Source organism: Haliotis rufescens, unplaced genomic scaffold, assembly GCF_023055435.1.
Source record: "Haliotis rufescens isolate VD_foot unplaced genomic scaffold, xgHalRufe1.0.p SCAF_5, whole genome shotgun sequence".
Lineage (NCBI taxonomy): Eukaryota > Metazoa > Mollusca > Gastropoda > Lepetellida > Haliotidae > Haliotis > Haliotis rufescens.
Genome location: NW_025964223.1, coordinates 8,837,381 through 8,863,141, shown reverse-complemented (window position 1 = coordinate 8,863,141; position 25,761 = coordinate 8,837,381). Strand labels below are relative to the sequence as shown.

Genomic DNA, 25,761 nt, shown 5'->3' with positions numbered 1-25,761 from the left:
ACACCACCCCCATAGGCCAAGTGCTATATGTATGTTATATAATAACACGGCTAAATCCACATGACAAGGATATTTTAAAAACAATTATAATGTGAACATTGACAGCATTGCAGTGGATAGTTTCACTGGGAATATCACATGGGTAACAATGTGTGACCCTGGATGGATTGATGCTCATTCATTCAACGGGCTGTGTGGTAGCCTTGTGGTTAAAGTGTTAGCTCGTCATGCCAAAAACCCGGGTTCGATTCCCCACATGGGTACAATGTGTGGAGCCCATTTCTGGTGTCCCCTGGTGTGATATTGCTGAAATATTGCTAAAAGCGACGTAAAACAATATCACTCACTCTCTCATGCAGTCAGCCACTTGTTTGCCTGACCCAAACTCAACTATTTACAGTCTGTCTGAAAAATGCTGGAATATTACCCACAAACATTATTTCACATCCTCCCCAAACCCTTTCAGTCTTTAACAATGAACAGCCAAGCCAAGAAGGACTCCACAGTTGGTGAGATAGTCAACTTGATGTCTGTGGATGCTAACAACATCAACATCCTCATCACGTACCTGTTTTCCCTGTGGTCCAGCCCCCTCCAGATCATCCTGGCACTCTACTTCCTGTACCAGACAGTCGGCAACGCCATGTTTGCCGGGCTCGCCATCCTGCTTATCATGATGCCCTTTAACGCCTTCATCCTGGGAAAAGTGAACAGTCTGCAGCAGAGCATGATGGGAAGCAAGGACAGACGAATCCGGGTGATCAGCGAGGTGCTCAATGGGATCAAAGTGAGTGAAAGGAAACTGGTCAGATAGAATATGACTCTTCCCAACAATAAAATTATAGTTGGAAAAAAATGTATTATTTTCAGCTTCACCACATCATATCAGCCAAATGGCTGATACTCTATTTAGAGTATGACAACATTTGTGCCCAACCATGAGATAAGGGACCTCATGGGTAAAAAATCATATTTTGACTTATATTTTTAAACTACATTATTTTAGGAACACAAAAATACAATTCACAAGCTTCCAATTTTATTTATGACAGGAGTACATGACACCAAACATTTGGACTCCCATTTTCAGACTTATAACTTTTTATGTAATAAATTGTATTTTGGTAAAAAGTTTTTAGATATAATGTTGGAGTAATTGAAAGTAGAAATGTATGCTGAAATGTTTTGAAATAATGTTTTCTTAACATTTCGAACCAGAGTGGAAAATAAGATATTTTTGTACAGTCCTCAATACATGGCATATTTTACAGAAGTAAGTTGACATCGTCTTTCTTTATGACATCACAGCACAATTGTATCCTGTCACACATAAGGCCCCTTTTCTCCTGGTGCGTCACATTTATGATATTTTCAATAGTACTCATTTCTGTGACATTCGGAATTACACAGTGTGCAAACTAGTTGTGAATACCAGTTTTACATTTATGCCCCAATAAACCCCAAAATTATTAGAAAATTTCTAAATGTTACGTATTTTCACACTGATTTATACCCTGATCTGAAATAATGCCCAACCAGATCATTTGCATGTGTCACCTGTTTTCAAGGCCCTAAATAAGACAAATGTTTATTTCTGTTTTTATAAGACACCAAATTAACATTAGGACACTTGTTAAACACATTCTTTCACACTGAAAAAAAACCCCATAATGACTACCTGCATTCATTTTATGAAACACCTAGGCTCAAATTTACTTGATATTTTTCATCTTTGCAATTAAGCTAATTGTAAAATATATTTCTAAATTTGTTCCCCTTCATTTTAATGTTATTTCAGGTTCTGAAACTGTACGCATGGGAGGAATCTTTCAAAGGAAAGATTGAGAAAATACGTAACATGGAGATTCACTTCTTGTGGAAAATCGCTCTTTACTTCTCTGCTGTCACCTTTTCCTGGACAGCATCTCCATACTTTGTGAGTACTCCTCCTTTCAGATTGTTCATTCACAACAGCAATCATTAGTAGTTTCTGCTTCAATTCTTTCAAGATGACAATGTGAGTGAGTTAGTGAGTGAGTATGGTTTTACGCCGCTTTTAGCAATATTCCAGCAATATCACGGCAGGGGACACCAGAAATGGGCTTCACACATTGTACCCATGTCGGGATTCGAACCCGCGTCTTCTGCGTGACGTGCTAACGCTTTAACCACAAGGCTACCCAACCGCCCAGATGACAATGTACATGTATTACCATTGATACTACTGATCATATTAGAGAAATACTGTGCTCTTATGTATGAAATTTTTGTGAAATCTGTCAAACTATTTCTCAGAAAGTACCAAATTCATGTCAATGGCTTTGTCTTCAAAAAGAGAAAGTAACACTCTTACAAGCAGAAAAACAAACATAATACCTGGATGAAATTTGGTAGCACACACTGAAAAAGAAATGAGGCTACCTACTCTCATCATCATTATCAATCGTCACTGCCTGATAAGTAAGTTAGCAAAAACATATTGCCTCTCTACCAGTAACCTGGCATTATTGTAGACCTGATACATCAATCCATCATTCTTTCTTGATAACGATTATTTTAGTCGACAGTATCATGGAGTCATACAAATGAAAGATTTGCAACTGTCAAAACTTCTTTACAAGTCATTAAGTATTTCATATAATTACTATGAATGATACTAATATTTACTATACATGAATCTAATAATGTTTATTTCACCAGATCACTTCCATGCCTAAAAGCATGCTGATAGTGCTACACTTTTATTAGAATTGTCCATGGATCAGTATGTATATAATAGGGGCTGTGCTGGAATGATTGTACGCATCTCATCCAGGTACCCAATTATGCTAGGTGAACAAATGTTTTGATGCATTTCTGCTGAACTAACCACAGTACAATATTTTTATCTTTCCTATTGTAGGTTGCCTTGGCGACGCTAGTCACATACGTGTTCATCACACCATCTCACTACCTGGATGCCAAAACCGCATTCGTGGCAATAACTTACTTCAACGTCTTCAGAGTGGCCATAAATCTGGTCCCCATGGTTGCTACAGACATTGTCCGAGTGAGTTTATAATGTGTGCAGGTTATATACAACTTTATAAGGAACCTGTCACTTGTAATAACAGACTCAGCTTATTACCTTATCCTTGGGCCCGTGAAGATCCGGGGTAGAATAGGTCTTCAGCAACCCCTGCTTGACGTAAGTGGCGACTAACCGGATCAGGTGGTCAGGCTCGCTGACTTGGTTGATGCATGTCATCGTTCCCAATGGTGTGGATCAATGCTTATGTTGTCAATCACTGGATTGTCTGGTCCAGACTCGATTATTTACAGACCGACGTCATGTAGCTGGAATAATGCTGAGTGCATCATTAAACAACAAACCAACCAACCAACCAACCTGATCCTTGGTTTGTCAGCACCAATCCTTTCCCCTTGTATTTCACCAAAGTGTTTTGGCTCTCCACCCACATTAACCTGAGATGCATTGATGTAAATGAAGCTGATCAAGGCTGTGTCAACTCTAAATTACTCACTTACTTTTATAAGGGTGTTGGGGGAATGGGTTGAATCAGTGCAGGGTCATGAAACATATGGCAGGTTGAGCTTCCTTGGGAAGGTTTTGAAAGGTTGTGCAGAATGTGCATCCTTGGGAAGGTCATGAAACATGTGGCAGGTTGTGTAACCTTGGGAAGGTCATGAAACATGTGGCAGGTTGTGTATCCTTAGGAAGGTCATGAAACATGTGGCAGGTTGTGTAACCTTGGGAAGGTCATGAAACATGTGGCAGGTTGTGTATCCTTGGGAAGGTCATGAAACATGTGGCAGGTTGTGTATCCTTGGGATGGTCATGAAACATGTGGCAGGTTGTGTATCCTTGAGATGGTCATGAAACATGTGGCTGGTTGTGTATCCTTGGGAAGGTCATGAAACATGTGGCAGGTTGTGTATCCTTGAGATGGTCATGAAACATGTGGCAGGTTGTGTATCCTTGGGAAGGTCATGAAACATGTGGCAGGTTGTGCATCCTTGGGAAGGTCATGAAACATGTGGCTGGTAGTGTATCCTTGGGAAGGGTCATGACAAAACTAGACATGCATTTGAGGATGGTCACAACTAAAAAGACAAAGGCCTACATGCCATCATTTATGAGTAGTCCTCAGCTGTTTACAAAATCTGTGAAATTCATTTATGATAAGTGGGCCCCGATGGCCCAGTTGTCTGATGTACCTCAATTCCTTGTTCCTCAGGCATGCCAGAACCTATGATTGTGGGTTAAAATCCGAATTTCACCTGATTATGTTCCAAGGTTTGTACACATCAGACCATGCTGGTGGGATTCACCAAAAAGGTATGGATGTCAAATTCCTCCCACATCAAGCTAACACACCATGATATAACTGAATACTGTTCAAAGGTCCATGGATCTGACAGCTGCGGTATGAGTGAATGAGTATGTTTTTACACTGCTTTTAGCAATATTCCAGCAATATCACGGTGTGGGACACCAGAAATGGGCTTCACACATTGTACCCATGTCTGAAATAGAACCCGGGACTTCGGCGTGACGAGCGAACCACTAGGCTACCCGACCGCCCTAGCTGTGGTATGATATTCACTATTTTCTAACTCATCATGTATATGAAAGAACAAATGCCATGACTCATTGGATGTTTCCAGGCAAAAGTATCCCTTGAGCGGATAAGCAAGTTCCTGAGTCACGATGACCTTGATGAATCTAGTATTTCACACAGTCAGCACTTTGGTGAGTTCAGTTGTATGGATGCCACCAGTGCATGAATAGCTAAAGTGAAAGTTCAAATCAGCCACAGGCATAGAGTTATGTTATCAGTTTTTCCTGTATACCTACAATCTTTCCTAATAGTGAGGTTATCTGTACACAATGTCTTACCAACTGTAAGGTTTGCAAGTGTATATGTTCATTCTCAGAGGTGAAAAAATACATAATTGTATGAGTATACTTATAAAATATATAATATTTTTTGTATCTAAACAAAGTATGTCTCAGACACATGATTACCCTAGATGTACTTTTGTTCTTTTGAACTGTCATTTTCACATTTAAGCATACAGTTATATCGGATGACAATAAAACCACAATGTAAATGTAAGGTTAGCTGAATTGTGCAATGAAGAAAATGAAAAGGCTAGAGTTTTGAAACTAGAGGGCACAATGTTATATGGCATGTATTGTGTCTCTCTGTCTGTTACAAACCTTTCTTCTTTTCCTTTGCCCTGAAGTACAAGGCCTACTTCACATGTAGAATCGCAGACATCTGATCAGATTTTAGCATCTGTTGTAAATGTGACCTTTGCCCTTTAGCAAGCTAACTCCACACGTATCAATGCTGAACTTTTGTACTTGATCCTAGCTAGGTGTCTCTGAAGACTGCTTACAGAATAAGGATGCAAATTAAAAGTAATTATTTTTCTTGTAAGTACATTTTTTCAATCTTTTACAGATCATGCTGTTACCATGGAGAATGCATCTTTTACCTGGGAACCTGAGCTTGACCCATGGCTGCAAAAGTAAAACATCATACATGTGTTTCTTGTTACATCCAGATGGATGTAGACTTGTAACTGTTATACATTTACGTCATGCAATCTATAGTGTAGATACACAGACATGTATTGTAGCTAAAGACAAAGAATGTTTGTAGTCTAATTTGAACTGAAAAACAAAAGACTTTATTGTATTTGTCTCATTTCCAAAGAATCAATGTCAACATCCCTGAAGGCAACTTGGTGGCAGTGGTTGGTCAGGTGGGGTCGGGGAAGTCGTCCCTGATGTCGGCCATGCTGGGGGAGATGGAGAAGGTGCAGGGATTTGTCAACATGAAGGTATGTTATGCCAGAAGGCTGGTTAGCTGGGTGAGGCCATCTTCCCGAGGCAAGAGAGTTAACTGGCTTTAAAAGTCCAGTTTCAACACTTGCTGAACTAGGCTGGAATTACTGGGCTCGATCGTAGCACCACCAGTGGCTGTTACAAGTTATGTCCCCTCTAAGCCTCTCCTATGGACCAATCAGATTCCACCTTTCGTATAACTTGCTTTTGCTTCACACAAAATGGTGGCGCCCAGTCAAAACAATCTGATCGATAATCTATATTGTGATAAAACGGGTCTCACATAGTGAAATGCATCAAATCATGTGAGCACCTTGATTAAAAACATGAAAAGATTTGGAAAATATCTGCTGACAACGAGTTGGCGGTGCAAATGCTTTGCAAATCCTACAATTGAACAAAATCTGCATGACAGTTTACAGACTGGATTTCGATATCGGTGTGAGATTTTGATTGGACTATGCATAGACTTGTTGGTCCAGCCTAATTGTAACTCTATAATACCAGCCTAGTTCAGTAAGGGTGGAAACTGGAATTTTATAGTCAGTAAACTCTCTTGCCTCGAGAAGATGGGTCAGGCAGATGTTGGTGTGGTAGGTGGGGTGGGAAGTTGTCCCTGTTGTCGGCCATGCTGGGGGAGATGGAGAAGGTGGAGGGATCTGTATAGTTGGGTCTGGCAGATGTTGGTGTGGTAGGTGGGGGAGATGGAGAAGGTGGAGGGATCTGTTTAGTTGGGTCTGGCAGATGTTGGTGTGGTAGGTGGGGTGGGAAGTTTTCCCTGTTGTCGGCCATGCTGGGGGAGATGGAGAAGGTGGAGGGATCTGTTTAGTTGGGTCTGGCAGATGTTGGTGTGGTAGGTGGGGTGGGAAGTTTTCCCTGTTGTCGGCCATGCTGGGGGAGATGGAGAAGGTGGAGGGATCTGTTTAGTTGGGTCAGGCAGATGTTGGTGTGGTAGGTGTTTTTGTTGGGAGTGGTGCAGGGGTAGAGCATACAGGACGGGTTTGTCATGTCTGGTGTCACTGATGCTGACGGAGATTTTTGATGAGGTTGGAGTGGCTGAGTGTTGGGCAGGTAGGGATTTCCAATTGGGCACCTATGGGACAGGACAGATGTATTGGGCATGTTTTGAGTGGGGCTGGTGCTGGTGCTGGAGAGGGTGGAGCAGATGGAGTGGGGCCGTGTTCCTGCTGTCAATACTGGAGGCGATAGAGAGGTATTCATCCATCAATGACGTTGGGTGTAACACTGCATTTACCGTATTCTACGTAATAAGCGTCCCGCTCTAATAAGCGCCCACGGCAATATTTGCAAATATATTAGCTAGTGAACAATCCCAATCAGCACCCCTTCCGATTGATCAATGTACACAGGACTTATATATACGTGTATAATACGCACTCCTCGTGTGTTATATGCACCCTTAATTATGAGCAGTTAAATTTTGGAAAAATATATCTGTCGTATGTAAACATTCCAGGCTGTCAGCATAAAGCACAAAATTTAAGATCTTCCAACTCTGTTTTTTTTTCACCAAAATAATATTCTAATGAAAGCCCCCTATTTCTAATTTTGAGAGCCACCTGGGCGCTTATTACGTCAAATACGGTAATAGTGTTTCACTCACATTACCATGGAACCACCCAAGCTTCTATGCCCATGCCATGTTGAAAGTTCATTAAGCTTTACTGGGAACCATTTTAGGAACATCATTTAAGAGGAAGGAAAAACCATGCTCGTCATACCCAACTCAGTATGATGTGTGGACTGTTTGAAAATATCTTCAAATATGATACATCTTAATTCACTTATTCATCTCCATTCATGCAGGTATAGTATGGAATTTAAGAAATGTTAAAATATGAAGATATCAATACTAAAGTCATTTATATTGAAGGAGCCAGAGCACATTTTGTTGACCAAAATTAAAGACTTGTTTTCACTAAAGAAAATGGTTTCAGGAGTGCAAAAATCCAGATGACCACAAAATGTAATTCACAAACTGTGATATATTGTGCCAAGTGAATATTTGATTTGAATTTACATGCTTGGCATTCGTACCCACATAACTGGTGTCTCTTCTAAGGAAAGGTGAAAATACTGTAGACCATGTATGAACCTGTTCTCATATGTTCTCATATTGTAATGAAAGCTGCAGAATTTCTGTAAATAAAAAAGCATTTATTCCACCATGCAGCATTATTAAATGTAAGTATATTTAGAAACTACATTTAATCTTAACAGTCAGACTGAATGAGTGAGTAAGGTTTTACACCAGGTGTTCTGCATGATGAGCAAACACTTTTACCACTAGGCTACCCCAATGCCCCTCACCCTTAATATCCCTGATTTACACTCATCAAATATTTAAAACAACACTAGAGGTAATAAGTTTGTCTGCAATTGTTGCCAGGGAAGTATTGCCTACGTTCCTCAACAAGCCTGGATCCAGAACGACACCCTCCAGAACAACATCCTCTTTGGGAAGGACATGGACAGAAAACTGTATGACAAAGTTGTCAGTGCATGTGCTTTAAACAAAGACCTGGAAATATTATCAGGAGGAGACCAAACAGAAATAGGAGAAAAGGTGAATATATTCCACTACAAAGGGTTTCATCAATTGTAGTTCCTGCCACAACAAAGTTGTGATTGGGTATAGGAACCAGCTCTGTTCCTGACACTTCTGGATTATTGTTTAATTCTTGTTCTTCACAAAACCTTTCATATATCCATAAAAGATGACATTCTATTTGTTCTATTTTGTCATCAGGGCATCAACTTGAGTGGGGGACAGAAGCAGAGAGTGTCTCTGGCCAGAGCCGTCTACAACGATGCTGACATCTACCTCCTGGATGACCCTCTCAGTGCCGTGGACAGCCATGTTGGCAAACACATCTTTCAGAACCTTGTAGGACGTGACGGATTGTTAAAATCAAAGGTACTACTGCACAAGAAGGACCTGTCTCCTTTCTCATGACATTTTGGTACATCATATATATTATACTGTTAGGCACACTAAACACAGCACTAAAGCAGCAACATCAAAATTTTGCACATTTCAATTATTAGATCAGCCTTCTTAGCTCCAAGGGGAGTGCACATTCAAACTGAACAACTGAAATGTTTACGGTAGGTTCTTGTCATACTTCAAATGCCCTGTACACAAGAACTTGGGTGTTATTCATCTTGCAGACCCGTATCCTGGTCACCCATGGAGTACACTGGCTGCCACAAGTGGACACAATCCTTGTTCTGAGCAATGGCCAGATCTCTGAGATTGGAACGTACGAGGAACTCATGACTCATAATGGTGCCTTTGCCCAGTTCCTGACCACCTATCTCACTCAGCATAATAATGAAGATAGTGATGTGGATGAGGAGGAGGAGGAGGATGGCAAGTGTTCAGATTTGTTACCAGAAATCAATTTGCCCTTGCCCAATGATGTACAAGATAGAAAGGTGAGAGTTAGTATTCTGCTCCAGACACTAGAGACGTAATCTACGGAGACAATCTTCAGGACAACTAGGTTTCCTTTGCACAGGAAACGTATGAAGTGTGTAGGGTGCAGAGTGCACCGTGGAAATTGCATGCCTGTGTGTTTGCATCCCAGATTCAACTTGTTATGACTCTTGGTTTGCAGTACTATACCCATGCCTGTTGGTTTACAAAAAGTGATAGATATCTATTATTAGTATAGCCTTGGAAAGTCATTCTCATCCACTAGCCTTAGACTACTGCTTTGTGCTGAGAACAAATGAAAACCCAATGATGTGAGTCTGGCAAAATGTTGGACAAGAAGTCTTTGTAACGATTGAAATTCATCGTTTTAACAATACTGTTTGTATGATTTGCAGCAGAATAAGACAAATGGAATCTAAATTTCAGCCCAGGCAATCAGGAAGGGCATGTTGGAGCGACTTGTATCTGTGCAGTCAGAGACGGAGACATCTGGAGACGAGATGATGAGGGGTCACATTATGAGCAGAATCAGAAGGTAGGTCACCAGGTCAGTGACATAGGTCACCAGGTCAGTGACATAGGTCACCTGGTCACAGGTCAGTGACATAGGTCACCAGGTCAGTGACATAGGTCACCGGGTCAGCGACATTGGTCACCGGGTAATTGATATAGGTCACCAGGTCAGTGACATAGGTCACCAGGTCAGTGACATAGGTAACCAGGTCAGTGATATAGGTCACAGGTCAGTGACATAGGTCACCAGGTCAGTGACATAGGTCAACAGGTCAGTGATATAGGTCACCAGGTCAGTGACATATTTCCTGCCCAGAACAGGTATGGTATCCCGGAAGCTCCACTGATATCCTTGAAAGGATTGATCTCCCTTTCCTCACTGTGAATTTGAGTTTAGCAGAATCTCTGTTTTAAACAGATCATCTACTTTTCGTAACAGAGATGAACAATTTCTCAAAAGAGCCTGCTTAGACTACAGTTCCCTGGTGTCTGAGCAAAGCTTAAATATCCACCCCCACCTGTGCAATGAGTTGTCATTGTTCCTGCACACATCTAACACTCATGAAATTGTTGATGCCAGACAGTCATCGATGCTCAGTGGAAGTGAGAGTCAGTCAATCGATCCTGCTCACCAGGTGGCGCCGAGACAAAGAAAGAAGCTTAAGGATAAAGTTAATGCTGTTCCAACCAAGACTCCCCAAATAGATCGTCTCATTCAGGAGGAGGAGGTGGAAGTTGGGAAGGTTGGTAATGTACATGCCATACAGATGCTGCAATAGAGATAGAAACCCCACAGTTGCTTCAACAGTTAGCTATAGTACCCCACAGTTGCTTCAACAGTTAGCTATTGTAACCCACAGTTGCTTCAACAGTTAGCTATTGTAACCCACAGTTGCTTCAACAGTTAGCTATTGTACCCCACAGTTGCTTCAACAGATTGCTATAGTACCCCACAGTTGCTTCAACAGTTAGCTATAGTACCCCACAGTTGCTTCAACAGTTAGCTATAGTACCCCACAGTTGCGCCAACAATTAGCAATAGTTCCCCACAGTTGCTTCAACAGTTTGCTATAAAAACCCACAGTTGCTTCAACAGTTAGCTATAGTACCCCACAGTTGCTTCAACAGTTAGATTTAGTAACCCACAGTTGTGTCAACAGTTATAGCAATAGTACCCCACAGTTGCTTTAATAGTAAGCTGTTGTACCCCACAGTTGCTTTAATAGTTAGCTATAGTACCCCACAGTTGCTTCAACAGTTAGCTATAGTACCCCACAGTTGCTTCAACAGTTAGCTATAGTACCCCACAGTTGCTTTAATAGTTATAGCAATAGGTCCCTACAGTTGCTTCAACAGTTTGCTGTAAAAACCCACAGTTGTTTCAACTGAGCCAGCATCCCACAGTTGCTTCAACAGATAGGTTATAGTACCCCACACGAGACACAGTTAACAATTCAAGATTGCAGGACACTGCAAACACTAAAACAATACAGCAGAAATCCCAAAGGACCCCATTAAGTTTGAACACTGCTCCTGGATGGAGTTAAGATGTGTGTGATATTTAAATACTATTACAATAGATACAATACAGCACAAATAAATAAATGTGTATATCTAATTGACTGAGAGTGAAAGCCACAGAGACCACATAATGTAAAAGCTTTTCAGTAACATTGACAGCCTCAACCTAGAAACTTTAGCCTACCCTTTTCTTCCAAAGATTTAGTGATATGATGCACTGTTGATCAGTGTCCTCAAAATCTCTCAGCTACTCTGCCTTCTTCTGGCAGACGACCATCTTTAGCTTGATCTAGCAGCTCCTCTGGTGGAGGAGAAATGGGATATAGCTAAGGGGAATAACTCTGGTCAACACTGTAGCACATCTTTATGTTTAAGTATGATTGACATGGAATTAAGTTCAAATCTCTCTTTGACCTTATCTTTTTAATCAGTTTAAATTTTATAATCAGTTTTAATTATTTTGTAACTTCTATTTATAATACCAGAATATTATTTTTTCTCTTTTACAGTAAATTGAGATTCAAGAATAATCACAAAAACTTCAAAAATTATATTTTTGTAAAGAACGCTTTGCTGGGGAGTAGGAATGCATTAATGTCAATATGATGCAATTACAATGGAGTGTGCACCTATGCCATAGTGCTGACAATGTAAATGTTTGTGTATAGCAAGTATAGCCTTGCTAGGATAATGATGCCTTCTTGTGTATGATCTCAGGTGAAATGGAAGGTGTACCTGAACTACCTGAAAGCACTAGGTATTGGGAACCTGGTTTTGGGCGTGTCCATGTATGTGTTGTACGAGGTCTTCCAGGTGTGTGGCCAAATCTTGCTTAGTCAGTGGACCGACGACGTCAACCTTGGCAACACCAGCCTTCTGTCCAACAGCACAGAGAGGAGGCAGTACAACGACTACTACATGGGAATATATGGCCTATTCGGAGTATTACAGGGTTGGTATCAACTGATAGTTTGATGAATACAAGACATATTTAATCAGAGAGGAGGCAGTACAACGACTACTACATGGGAATCTATGGCCTCTTCGGAGTATTACAGGGTTGGTATCAACTGATAGTTTGATGAATACAAGACATATTTAATCAGAGAGGAGGCAGTACAACGACTACTACATGGGAATATATTGCCTCTTTGGAGTATTACAGGGTTGGTATCAACTGATAGTTTGATGAATACAAGAAATACTTAATCAGAGAGGAGGCAGTAGAACGACTATGACATCGGAACATATTGCCTCTTTGGAGTATTACAAGGTTGGTATCAACTGATATTTTGATGAATACAAGAAATACTTAATCAGAGAGGAGGCAGGACAACGACTATGACATGGGCGTATATCGCATCTTTGGAGTAGGAAAAATGAAAAATATAGTCTTTCGGCTTCTGTGGAGGAGAGGACTTAAGGAACAAGATTAGATTTGTATTTGTTTTTATAACCAATGTGCGTTTGGATACGTAGTGTAATATTTCAATATTTATAAAACAAATTAATTGAACAGTTTGCTTGATTTTTTTTGCTAACTTGTTTAAACACACCCACCCTCGACATTGATGGAGAGCAAAGGTTATTGAGGGGTCTAATGCTTTGCATTACCTCAATGATATACTTTAGCTTGTTGCAATCAATTTAGATGAGTCTGTTTCACGGCTTTGTTGGGCAGTCATCGTTGCCCTGAGTAGGGGGATAAACATTTAAAGTGTGTGATAACAAATGCTGATTCGCATCATCATCTTTACGGCCTAAAACCAGATCAACTTTGTCATGCACACACTTCTGACAAAACGGTGTTATTTCAAATAACATTTTTTTTAATATTAAGGATTTAACATGTTTCTCTTTTATGGAAATGATAAATGTGAACTTATTTATTTAAGGACTTTATGTAAACTGTTCCTGTATATCAAAAATGATATTTATTTGTCAGACAATGTACATTGTATATACAGGTAATTACATCAGTATTTTCATGCATTTGAGTGAGGGCAAAAATGTTACCATTCTCACGAAACTTTTTACTTATATTTTCCTATGCACAAGATGCCCAGAATATGGTACTGTTTAGAAAGGGGAAAAATTGTTATAATCTGAATTTGATGTGAACACCAGAAATTTTGCACCAATTATATAGAGAGAATTTCAAGATTGAGGGACAGTAATAATTAATGTATGACAAACACTTTTATGAGATGAGTACCGTATTCAACGTAATAAGCGCCTCGCTCTAATAAGCACCCACAGCGATATTTGCTAATATAGTGGCTTGTGAACAATCGCAATTATCATCCCTTCCGATTGATCAATGTACACAAGACTTATTTATTCATGTATACTACGCACCCACAATAATGGGCAATTAAGTTCTGGAATATATATCTATAATGTATCTTCTCTTATGTCATTTCAGGCTGTCAGCATAAACCATGAAATTTACAATTGTTTCAAGTCTGTTGTTTTTTTCTCACCAAAATTATATTCCAATAAGAGCCCCCTTTTCCTAATTTTGAGAGCGCCCTGGGCGCTTATTATGTCGAATAGGGTAATGTATCTTCAAGTTATTGGGAGATGAATGACTATGAAAAAGATTTGGTTTCTGTTGCTGAAATAATATGTCACATGCTGCCAACAACTCAAATAGTAATCAAAAGAATTGTGTTGGGGGAAGTATAACAGATCACAAACCTCTGTCTATTCACAGCTCTATTTGTCCTTGGCTTCGCTTTCCTTATCCACATCCGATCCGTGCATGCATCCCGCATCCTCCATCACAAGATGCTCACCAATGTCCTCCGAGTTCCCATGTCCTTCTTTGACACCACCCCGATTGGCCGCATCGTGAACAGGTTCTCTCAGGACTGCGACGTCTTGGACAACCAGCTGCCCATCACCATGGAGATCTGGACAGACTTAGCGGCCCGCTTTGCTGCAACGGTGATCATCATCAGCTACACCACGCCCATCTTCATGGCTCCGCTTGCTCCTCTCTTCATCCTGTTCATGTTTGTCCAGGTGGGTTGTCTCCCCTTGTGGGATATCTGGGGCAGAATAGGGCCACATAATCTTGCTTGTGAAACCCTGAGAAGAATAAGTCGCCAGTAATCATGCTTCCCTTAACAACATGGTAGATTTAAAACAGAAAAAGTTGATTGTAACTTCTCTTGTGTTATAGGGCCACAGTTTTTTGTGCTTGTTTCCAACTGACCACCTCTGTAGCCTGGATAGCGAAAGGTCTGGGATTCGATCCCCCGCCTCGTCATACCAAAAGACGTTAAAGATGGTACTTTTATGCTCTCATCAATAAGGGGCTAAAACAAGGAATAGTCCTGCCGGAGTCAGTATAATGTGTCTGAGTAGGGTATTAATATTATACTGTGGCATGGTATCTCAGTGGGCGAGCACTATAAAATCGGCATCAGTCCGGACTAGTACAAACAGCCACATATACACACACATGAATACACGTTGCTGTATAAGTGCAAGAATCTTGGGACACAACTTTAAACTCTTTTCACCTCACCTTGTTTCAGACTTCCATGATACTTGTACATTTCAGATCATTTAGATAGATATTACTCCAAATTTAAGTATACCAAAACAGATTGTTTTAATGATGTACTGAAACGTTCTTCCAGAGATTTTACGTCACCACATCCAGACAGTTAAAGCGGTTGGAGTCCAAGACACGATCCCCCATCTACAGTCAGTTCAGCGAGACACTGTCAGGAGCGAGCGTCATCCGGGCATACAAGGCCCAGGACCGGTTTATCCTGGAATCTGAGTCCAAGGTTGACACCAACAACAGATACCTCTACAGCAGCATCGCAGCGAGCAGGTACGTCAGACTCAGGCGTGCTCATCAGAACTGGGATGAAACAATGAAACCGCATCAATTTTAACTCAAAGGACAAGGAAACAATTTTAACCATAAATATTTACTCGCATGACAAAGCAGGATGATTTTTGTGTTTGATTAACTCATGCCTAAATGCACAGAACAACTTAATTGGATTTTTGTGTCCATTTTATGAAATATTACAAACTACGAATATATGTGTTTTCAAAGTTTTTCAGTATAGAATGAACAGTTTGAACTAGGACAAGTTCTATTGTATCCCTTTGTGGTCTTGTACTAACTCTTTATATTACTTCAATCGTGTACATAGAATTATGTAATTACGACTGACTCCAATTATTAGTAATCTTTTCTCTTTGTGCCTGGATAATGTTGATTGTGGCCAATGTTTTCACCGACTGATTTGCCCAGTCCACAGTCAACAATTTTCATTTTTCATGCCACTGTTTTGCTGTCTCGAATGGAATTGATGTGAGTGCACAGGTGCATATCCTGGAAAACATCAAAGCATCAAATTACCAGAAGCAAGGTGTTTTTGTCACACGGTAACCAGGGAAAAAAGTTGTGAAAAGTTTAAATAAATGAATAACTATATTCTCTTTTCAGTATTATTAATTCAGCAATATAAAAATCAATAATATTTCTGCAACATCATGTAAGGAGACACTTGAAACACATGTTTGGTTGGTTGGTTGGTTGGTTGGTTGGTTGGTTGGTTGGTTGGCTGGCTAGCTGGTTGGTTGGTTGGTTGGTTGGTATATTCCAACTAATGAGGGTGCTACATACATAATCGAGTCTGATCTAGACAATTCAGTGATTGGTTGCTGAAGAACAATTCTGTATGGTAGACTACATTTTGAGCCATATTGTGCTTGACAATTATCAACATCCTCAAATCTCCTGTCCAGGTGGGTCAGTGTCCGTATGGAATTCTTGGGGGCAATCATCGTCCTGTTGGCGTCAGTTCTATCAGTGGTCACTCGGGACACAGTGACCGGAGGAGTTGTTGGACTCTCACTGTCATACGCCACAGAGGTCAGTTACAGTAACATACAGTCACAACTCAACTGGACATCTGCTTAATCCATGTACCCTAATCAGTACCTAATGGCTACACGTACATCTTTACCTACTTCAATGACTGGCTTGCCTTTCATATTCAGACATACCATGCTAGATCTTTGCAATGGTGAACTGTATCTGTCCAGACATCTGCAGGAAGTCATGCCAGGCTATCGTGTTCATTTTGACCGTTGTTCCCCCTTCATTACTATATCACTTAATGTTGTGTATGGTGTATGTCTTTGTTTATCTGGGTTGGTCGGGTAGCCTAGTGGTTAAAGCGTTCGCTCGTCACGCTGAAGACCCGGGTTTGATTCCCGATATGGGTACAATGTGTGAAGCCCATTTCTGGCGAAGCCATGACATTGCTGGAATATTGCTAAAAGCGGCGTAAAACAATACTCACTCAATCACTCTTTGTTTATCTGATTTTGTTTTTAGCCCTGCTATGACCCTTAATAATATTTAGGGCATATTGTATTGGATCTTGTCATAGCGAAAATTTTCTTATTGCTGAGACTTTTAGTGAAACTTTCACTGTATTGTGTAGCTTTGTCAAGACCAAATAGATCTAGTGGTGTTAAGAACATCAGGGGCGATAAGAACTTTATTTAATTATTTTGTAAAAACTCAATGATGTGTATATAAGTTGAGACCCCTTATTAATTGCTTCTTGTTTGTGGTAAACCACATCATCTGTGTTTTCAACTTTCTGTCTTTTAGATTCTAGGCGTCATGACGTTCCTGACACGGCTGACGTCGGAGGTGGAGACGATGATCGTGTCAGTGGAGAGGATACAGGAGTACACCCAGCTCAAGGAGGAGGTAAAATACTTCACATCCGATTTGAACATTAGAACGTGTGTTCAAGCTAACACGTAGCCATATTGTCATTACCGCTGTCATGTGACATCATGTCTATCAGGGCCACTTCCGAAATCACATTGGTAGAGCGTCTGCTCCGAGAGTGGAAGGTTGATGTGGAAGTCATTAAAAGATAGTACTAGTTACCCTACCTGGTGAGGTGAAGGTGAGGTGAAATTGGGTTTAACGTCGCGTCCAAGATTATTGCACTTATATATAGCGACGTGCATGTACGTGTATGTGTTTGTGTGGCTGCTTGTACTAGTCCAGACTGATGCCAATTTATAGTGCTAGCTCACTGAGATACCATGCCGCAGTTTAACATGAATACCCCACTCAGACACAGTATACTGACTCCGAGCCGACCAGTCCTTGTTTTAACCCCTTAATGCCGAGCGCCAGACAGGGTTACAACAAGTACCATCTTTTAACGTCTTTTGGTATGACGCAGCCGGGGATTGAACCCCAGACCTTCCGCTCTCCGGGCGAACGCTCTACCACTAGACCACGGAGGCGGTCTACCCTACCTGGTACTCAGCATTAAGGAGCTAAAAAAGGACTGGTCAGCTCAGAGTTAGTATTCTGTGTTGAGTATTCATGTTATACTGCAGCATGGTATCTCAATGGGGTAGCACTATAAAACCAGCACAAGTCTGGACTAGTACAAGAAGCCACACACACACATGCATCCACATCGCGAAAGAAAACGCCAATCTTGAATTCGACAATTCCACCTCAGCTCATGTCCACAGTCATGTCCTGTAGATTTCGATTATCCATACAGTTAGAAATTATCAAATAAAAAAATCCATACAGAGTACACACATAATAATGACTATACACACACCGTGTGACAAATGTGTAAAATCATGTGGATTCACACATATGTAATATTGGTTTGGTTTGGTTGGTTTGTTTAATGCCCCACTCAGCAATATTTTAGCTATGTATACTTGAGTCTAGACCAGTCAATCCATCGATTGACATCATGCGCATTAATCTAAACTTTGTGATATGATGACATCGATCAGCCAAGTCAATGAGTCTTACCCCTGATTCCATAGGATGTAATAGCTACAAAGAATGTCTTCCATAATATTTTTTGGCTTCCCAAGTTTACTACCTTAGCCCTCGGTCACCCTTTAATATCTTTCAAGTCAAGTTTATTCTTTGGCTTTGGGAAAGATGTGGCTAATTCATCAAAGCTGCAGCAATTAATGGTGCAGAGTTGCATCCCTTAGGCTTGCCAGAAAAGTATGGCCGTAGGTTCTAATCACCTGATATGGTTTCTTGGTTTTTCGGCACCATATTCGTAATTTACTCTGTCATAAGTATAACCTGCAACCATTGTGCTGAGTCCATAGTTATAGCTACCAGAGACAGGAATGTGCCATTGCTATGAGAATCAGTTGTTCCGGTATGGAGTCTTGCATGTAGGATGGTATGTTTTCCTAAGGCTCCAGCACATATTGAAGACACAAGGCCTCCACACAACTGGCCTCATGTAGGAGGGGTGACCTTCGACAGCTACAGCACACGTTACCGACCTGGGATGGACCTCATCCTCAAGGACATCAGTTTCACTGTCAACCCTGGAGAAAAGGTCAGCAACAGCTACACTTGCAGTCTTCAAACTGACTTTCGGGGACGATCGGGTAGCCTAGTGGTTAAAGCGTTCGCTCGTCACACTGAAGATCCGGGTTCGATTCCCGACATGGGTACAATGTGTGAAGCTCATTTCTGGTGTCCCCCGCCGTGATGTTGCTGGAATATTGCTAAAAGCGGCGTAAAACCATACTCACTCACTCACTCACTCAAACTGACTTTCAGGACTAAATTAAATTCTTACAAAATGAGATTTATGAGCACTAATAAGACCAAGAAACAGGACATTTCATGTTGACATTATTGGAGATGTTGTTATCTGAATGTTCCATATATATACGTAACATTATTTTACACATTTTTGTTGAAAATTTTGATATGCAATTTATTTCTGTAGATGTAACCCTGTGGGGATTCAGGGACAAAGTTGACCCATGAAAATCCGGGGTAGAATAGGTCTTCAGCAACCCATGTTTGCCCTAAAAGGCGACTATGCTTGTCGCAAAAGGCGACTTATGGGATCGGGTGGTCAGGCTGGCTGACTTGGTTGATGCATGTCATCCTATCACAATTGCATTGATCGATGGTCATGATGTCAATCACTGGATTGTCTGGTCCAGGCTAAATTATTCACAGACCGCCGTCTTATAGCTGGACTATTGCTGAGTGTGGCGTTAAACAATAAACAAACAAACAAAACAAACACACAAACAAAGAGGCAAAATCTTGGTCAAAATACCAATGTTCGTCTTATTTGGTCACCATTCAGAATATTCACAGAAAAAGTTTTAATAATATCTTGTGTATTCCAGGTGGGCATTGTGGGCAGGACAGGTGCGGGGAAGTCATCTCTGACCTTGTCACTGTTTCGGCTGATTGAGGCAGCGGGAGGGCAGATAATGATTGACGGAGTGAGCATCAACTCTCTTGGACTTCATGATCTCAGAGGCAAACTCACAATTCTTCCCCAGGTAAGAAATTATAAATATTTTTTAGACTGTGGCTATTTCAACTGAAACAAACTTGAGGGTTTGGTCCTTTTTTTTTGTCCTTTGCCATTTGCTTGAATCCATGATAACAAGATTTCACCTAAGGCTGCTGCAGGAAAAATATTATCAGTGCTTGTGACAAAATTAATTTTTTCTTTTCCTTGTCCTGTAATTTCTTTCTGACACTGGTCTAATTTCAGGACCCTGTGATATTTACTGGGAGTTTGCGCTCCAACCTTGACCCCTTCAGTGAGTACAGTGACGCGCAGCTGTGGATGGTTCTAGAGCAGGCTCACTTGAAGCAGTTCGTACTGACACTGCCAGACACCATTCACCACGAGTGTGGGGAGGATGGAGAAAACTTCAGGTAAGATTATATTTATTTCTTTGACCATTATACTGGGTCTTCATGCCAAACTCTGTGCCTTGTTGATGCACCATGCTCATTGATGCAGTGCCCAGACACACCATGTGTGGCCCACTGAGATACCATGCTGCAGTTTAACATGGGTACCCCACTCAGACACAGTATACTGACTCTGAGCAGATCAGACCTTGGTTTATATCTTTACTGCCAAGAACCAGGCAGGGTAAATATAACTATCTTTTGAGGTCAGATGCTCTCTCCGCTACAGCACAGAGGCAGCACATGCTCAGTGATATGTAACACACTCCACAGTATATTGTACAGATCAAGAGTCACCAATCTCACCATGCAGAATGCAAAATAATACAAGCAGTTGAATAAATAATCAAAAACAGATAGATATATCTGTGACTGATATATGTACCAAGAATGTATGTGTGTAAATGGTTTAGATACCTTCAGGAATTCTTTTTTCAGAAGTTGTTTGAACAAAGTTTCAACATTCAAGGCCTCAGTAAACTTTTAAAAAGCATTATGGTAGACATTTAGAGGACATTTAAAAAAATGACCCATCAGGGACAAAAATGATGTCGGATGCAATTGTCTATTTTGATTTGTACGATATGTTCCCGTGTTTTTTCAGATGAACAATTGATTTGCACCATCTTGCCCTATATTCACTGTTATGACCATCATGTTTCCAGTGTTGGACAGAGACAGCTGGTGTGTCTGGCCCAGAAGCAAAGCACCATCTTGCCCTATATTCACTGTTATGACCATCATGTTTCCAGTGTTGGTCAGAGACAGCTGGTGTGTCTGGCCCAGAAGTAAAGCACCATCTTGCCCTATATTCACTGTTATGACCATCATGTTTCCAGTGTTGGACAGAGACAGCTGGTATGTCTGGCCCGGACTCTGCTTAGGAACACAAAGATCCTGGTTCTTGACGAAGCTACAGCAGCTGTTGACATGGAAACGGATGACCTGATCCAGCAGACCATCAGGTCAGAGTTCAAGGACTGCACGGTGCTGACCATCGCCCACAGACTCAACACAGTCATGGACTATGACAGGTGATTTATTTGGATTTAGTTAAACTAAATTTATTGTGTTTGTCTTGCCATAATGCAAAATCTGTGTATGGCCATCTTAAAATCTCTGGAAATTTTCTCGCTGAATGCATTTTTTGGTTGACTTTATGATCAGTACATACTATATTACATTTATTGATACATTTGTTTTGGTACTCTTGTCATTAAATGAATGCACCATAAAATACCCTGTGTATGTTTACAGGATTCTGGTGCTAGAACAAGGTTGTGTAGTAGAATACGACAGTCCAGGGAATCTCCTGCTGCAACCAAACAGCATCTTCTGCAAAATGGCCAAGGATGCAGGACTTGCACAGTGACGGACATCAGATATGAACTACTACCACCAAGGATGCGGGACAAACACAGTGATGAACATCAGATATAGACCACCACAAAGGATGCAGGACAAACACAGTGATGAACATCAGATATAGACCACCACAAAGGATGCAGGACAAACACAGTGATGAACATCAGATATAGACCACCACAAAGGATGCAGGACAAACACAGGGATATACATCAGATATAGACCACCACAAAGGATGCAGGACAAACACAGTGATATACATCAGATATAGACCACCACAAAGGATGCAGGACAAACACAGGGATATACATCAGATATAGACCACCACAAAGGATGCAGGACAAACACAGTGATATACGTCAGATATAGACCACCACATTGAATGCAGGACAAACACAGGGATATACATCAGATATAGACCACCACAAAGGATGCAGAACAAACACAGGGATATACATCAGATATAGATCTAACCTTTCTGGTTTTCTGGTCTGAATAAGTATCCATATGAATTAAAACTATTGTTGTCACTGATGGTGACAAATGTTATGACACTTGTTTAAAAACTTTCTGTAAATGAACTCTAGTTATTTAAAACTTTCATTTTATATGTGAGTCAGCAAGAAATCCATTTGTATTGACAAAATACCAAGGACTTCCAAGGGTAAAATATCTTCAAGGATACTGAATGTTATGTGATGTTTCAAGGTGATGCATAGTAGTGTCCTGAAGTGCCTATATCAATGCTAACTGAAACAAACATTTTGGACATGCATTATTACCAAGAGGTCGTGCTGTAACTGTCAGCCGGTGGTGAGGAATAGTTCCCTTCATGACACTGCATAGAAGGAAGTCAGCAGATGTTATCAAGCATGTCATAGATCGCTCTGTACACTGCCTATTGGATGTGATGAATTGTTCTGTGAAAAACCACAACCAGGAACACATGATGAGAATGATGAGAAGCAAGATGTAATATTGCATTGTCAGTCTTGTCAGATTTTTCTGTTGGTGCTATATGTGGACCTTTTATTGTCCACTCAGTCTCATTAAAATCAGATTTTGTATTCTAATTATATCTGTATATTCAGCGTGTTTGCGATAAAAAATATACCAGACCATTTTTTTCTTGTTTTATGGACATAAGGATTAGAAGTAAAGGCCTTGGATGACCTAGGCGAATTTACAACGACAGTACCCCAGATTATTATTTCTTTTTTTAAACTTACTGTAGGTTATAGTAATATATGTAATTTCTGTCTTTCTTAAACACTCTTGATATCAAGAGTGATAGCAAGAAAATTCTGCCCCGATTAAAATGGCAGCAGGCTGTAGACATCCAGGTGAGATCTCAGTCAAACAACTGGTATATGTGAACACACATTGCCATTTAGAAAGTGGTCAAATTTAACAAATGGTATATTTGGGATAACACTTTCTCAGTGAATTTACATTCGTCAGAGGGGTACACAAAGTATGTGATCTAGACACAGTTTACTCTACATTACCTACATATAAACATCTGGCTACTTACATCAATACATAGTATATGGGAATTTCAGGATGACAGTCTCTAAATCATTCCGACATCGAGGGCCTTTCGTTTATAGTCGCTTTGACCGGTTTGTCATTGAAACCACAAAAAGTAAATTACCTTGGCAATGGGAAATTATTTTCTTTCGAAAAGCTAGTTGACATGCAATGCAATGTACCGTATACATTCCCATAAATGCCTTATTGATATCTTATGGAATTTAAGGCAGCTCATGAAAACATATAGTCTAATGTGGTCTTTCCCAAGCTTTTTGAGGGTTTTGTTTATGAGTGAGTGAGTGAGTTTGATTTTACGCCGCTTTTAGCAATATTCTAGCAATATCACGGCGAGGGACACCAGAAATGGGCTTCACACATTGTACCCATGTCGGGAATCGAACCCGAGTCTTCGGCGTGACGAGCGAACGCTTTAACCACTAGGCTACCCGACCGCCCCGTTTTGTTTATGAGCACGGAGAGCACATTTATAACTTTTCGGGCATCAGCGTATATTTGCCATATATGCCAATTATAAGCTCGGAACACTCCTGTACTTTATGCAGCTGTGGAGCTATATTTACAACTAAATCACCTCTGGTTTGCCTCAGTGGTCTACGGGATAAGTGTTATATTCCTGATAATTTTGTCACCTCAAAGGGAAATTTATAATTAGCACAATATTTTCCGAGATATATATATACGCCGTTGTTAGATGCAATGTTGATCCGTTGATGAGACGACACATGCCGCATTACAAATACGTCTTGACACAAACGCCCTCACCAACCATTAAGAAATCTCCGATCACGATGACATCACTGGAGACCGATAGAAAGGTATTTCTGGCATAAACATAGCAGCAGCATTAACCACCATATGGGTTCATATACGTCATGTGAGTACTATGATCTTTCTTCCCTTTTCTTGAGACACTGTTTCAAACTATTCAAATTCAAAGTGACAGCTTGTCTGGGGGCCGATTTGGCTTGTCTGGGCATGGTCCCGTTTGCTACGTCACAATGACCACAATGACCCGACTGTCACCTTAAAACAGAGAGAAGGTTGTTGAGTCCCTTGGAGTCTTTATTCGTGGCAGAGTGAAAGATCTACCACTGAACTTGTTGAATATATTGGGACTCAGGCCTTCTGTAGAATGTGTTAGGTACCTAATATTGCAGCTGTATTTTAAATCTGTCAAATGTCTGGTGTATTAATTGCAATTATTTGTGCGTTACAGAGTGCACTGGCAACTAAATAGTCTTTGTAATCCTATTTGGCTGACAATAATCATGATGGTGCACCCGGCCATGAACAGCATGTAAGTTTGGGGCATAACCCAAGCAGCTTGACAGCATAATCCAGAGTCACTGATTTGTGACGGTCAGCTAGAGACTAACATTGTGTTAAGACATGTATTCAGCTTTCGCTAGTTAGAATATTGAGAGAATATATAACGTATTATTGAAATATGACCATTATGATTATGGATTAATAATATAGTATTCAGAACTATGACAAATGTATAAAACCTGATGTGGATTTTATGTGTGCGTTTTATGTTTATGGTTTTCAGACAACATCAAGTGTCAGTGAGGGGAGACGTTCAAGGAAGACCAGCAACGACACTGTCAACCTCCAGTGTTTTTACGGGTCCAGGACACACATGGTTGAACAAGTTCATCAGGAGTTCATCAATCCTGAACAACGAGGGGGACACCAACAGCAATCAACCCATCTTCCCGAGCTTCTCAAATAGCTTGGATTAAGTCCGAGTGGGAGGAGTCTGTTCCACCTGACCAAGGCGATTAGGTCTGAGTGGGAGGAGTCTGTTCCACCTGACCCAGGCGATTAGGTCTGAGTGGGAGGAGTCTGTTCCACCTGACCCAGGTGATTAGGTCTGAGTGGGAGGAGTCTGTTCCACCTGACCCAGGCGATTAGGTCTGAGTGGGAGGAGTCTGTTCCACCTGACCCAGGTGATTAGGTCTGAGTGGGAGGAGTCTGTTCCACCTGACCCAGGCGATTAGGTCCGAGTGGGAGGAGTCTGTTCCACCTGACCCAGGCGATTAGGTCTGAGTGGGAGGAGTCTGTTCCACCTGACCCAGGTGATTAGGTCTGAGTGGGAGGAGTCTGTTCCACCTGACCCAGGCGATTAGGTCTGAGTGGGAGGAGTCTGTTCCACCTAACCCAGGCAATTAGGTCCGAGTGGGAGGAGTCTGTTCCACCTGACCCAGGCGATTAGGTCTGAGTGGGAGGAGTCTGTTCCACCTGACCCAGGTGATTAGGTCTGAGTGGGAGGAGTCTGTTCCACCTGACCCAGGCGATTAGGTCTGAGTGGGAGGAGTCTGTTCCACCTGACCCAGGTGATTAGGTCTGAGTGGGAGGAGTCTGTTCCACCTGACCCAGGCGATTAGGTCTGAGTGGGAGGAGTCTGTTCCACCTGACCCAGGCGATTAGGTCTGAGTGGGAGGAGTCTGTTCCACCTAACCCAGGCGATTAGGTCTGAGTGGGAAGAGTCTGTTCCACCTGACCCAGGCGATTAGGTCCGAGTGGGAAGAGTCTGTTCCACCTAACCCGGGCGATTAGGTCCGAGTGGGAAGAGTCTGTTCCACCTAACCCAGGCGATTAGGTCCGAGTGGGAGGGGTCTGTTCCACCTGACTCAGGCGATTACGTCCGAGTGGGAGGGGTCTGTTCCACCTGACCCAGGCGATTAGGTC

The 25,761-nt window shown here is 41.3% G+C and overlaps 1 protein-coding gene across 1 annotated transcript in view; it reads left to right on the top strand.

Moving 5' to 3' along the window:
• LOC124110355 (multidrug resistance-associated protein 1-like) overlaps positions 1-22,631 on the top strand; it is a 53,775-nt gene extending 31,144 nt beyond the window's left edge. The window contains exons 10-30 of the mRNA XM_046469653.2: positions 467-787; positions 1,799-1,936; positions 2,903-3,049; positions 4,669-4,753; positions 5,472-5,538; positions 5,727-5,853; positions 8,268-8,444; positions 8,628-8,795; positions 9,050-9,251; positions 9,744-9,852; positions 10,411-10,573; positions 12,069-12,303; positions 14,068-14,378; positions 15,002-15,201; positions 16,131-16,257; positions 17,008-17,109; positions 18,605-18,751; positions 19,566-19,724; positions 19,943-20,109; positions 20,988-21,182; positions 21,406-22,631. Of these exons, the coding sequence (XP_046325609.2) occupies positions 467-787; positions 1,799-1,936; positions 2,903-3,049; positions 4,669-4,753; positions 5,472-5,538; positions 5,727-5,853; positions 8,268-8,444; positions 8,628-8,795; positions 9,050-9,251; positions 9,744-9,852; positions 10,411-10,573; positions 12,069-12,303; positions 14,068-14,378; positions 15,002-15,201; positions 16,131-16,257; positions 17,008-17,109; positions 18,605-18,751; positions 19,566-19,724; positions 19,943-20,109; positions 20,988-21,182; positions 21,406-21,520 (3,462 nt within the window). The 3' untranslated portion in view covers positions 21,521-22,631. The remainder of the gene's footprint in view (positions 1-466; positions 788-1,798; positions 1,937-2,902; positions 3,050-4,668; positions 4,754-5,471; positions 5,539-5,726; positions 5,854-8,267; positions 8,445-8,627; positions 8,796-9,049; positions 9,252-9,743; positions 9,853-10,410; positions 10,574-12,068; positions 12,304-14,067; positions 14,379-15,001; positions 15,202-16,130; positions 16,258-17,007; positions 17,110-18,604; positions 18,752-19,565; positions 19,725-19,942; positions 20,110-20,987; positions 21,183-21,405) is intronic.
• Positions 22,632-25,761: the final 3,130 nt, after the last annotated feature.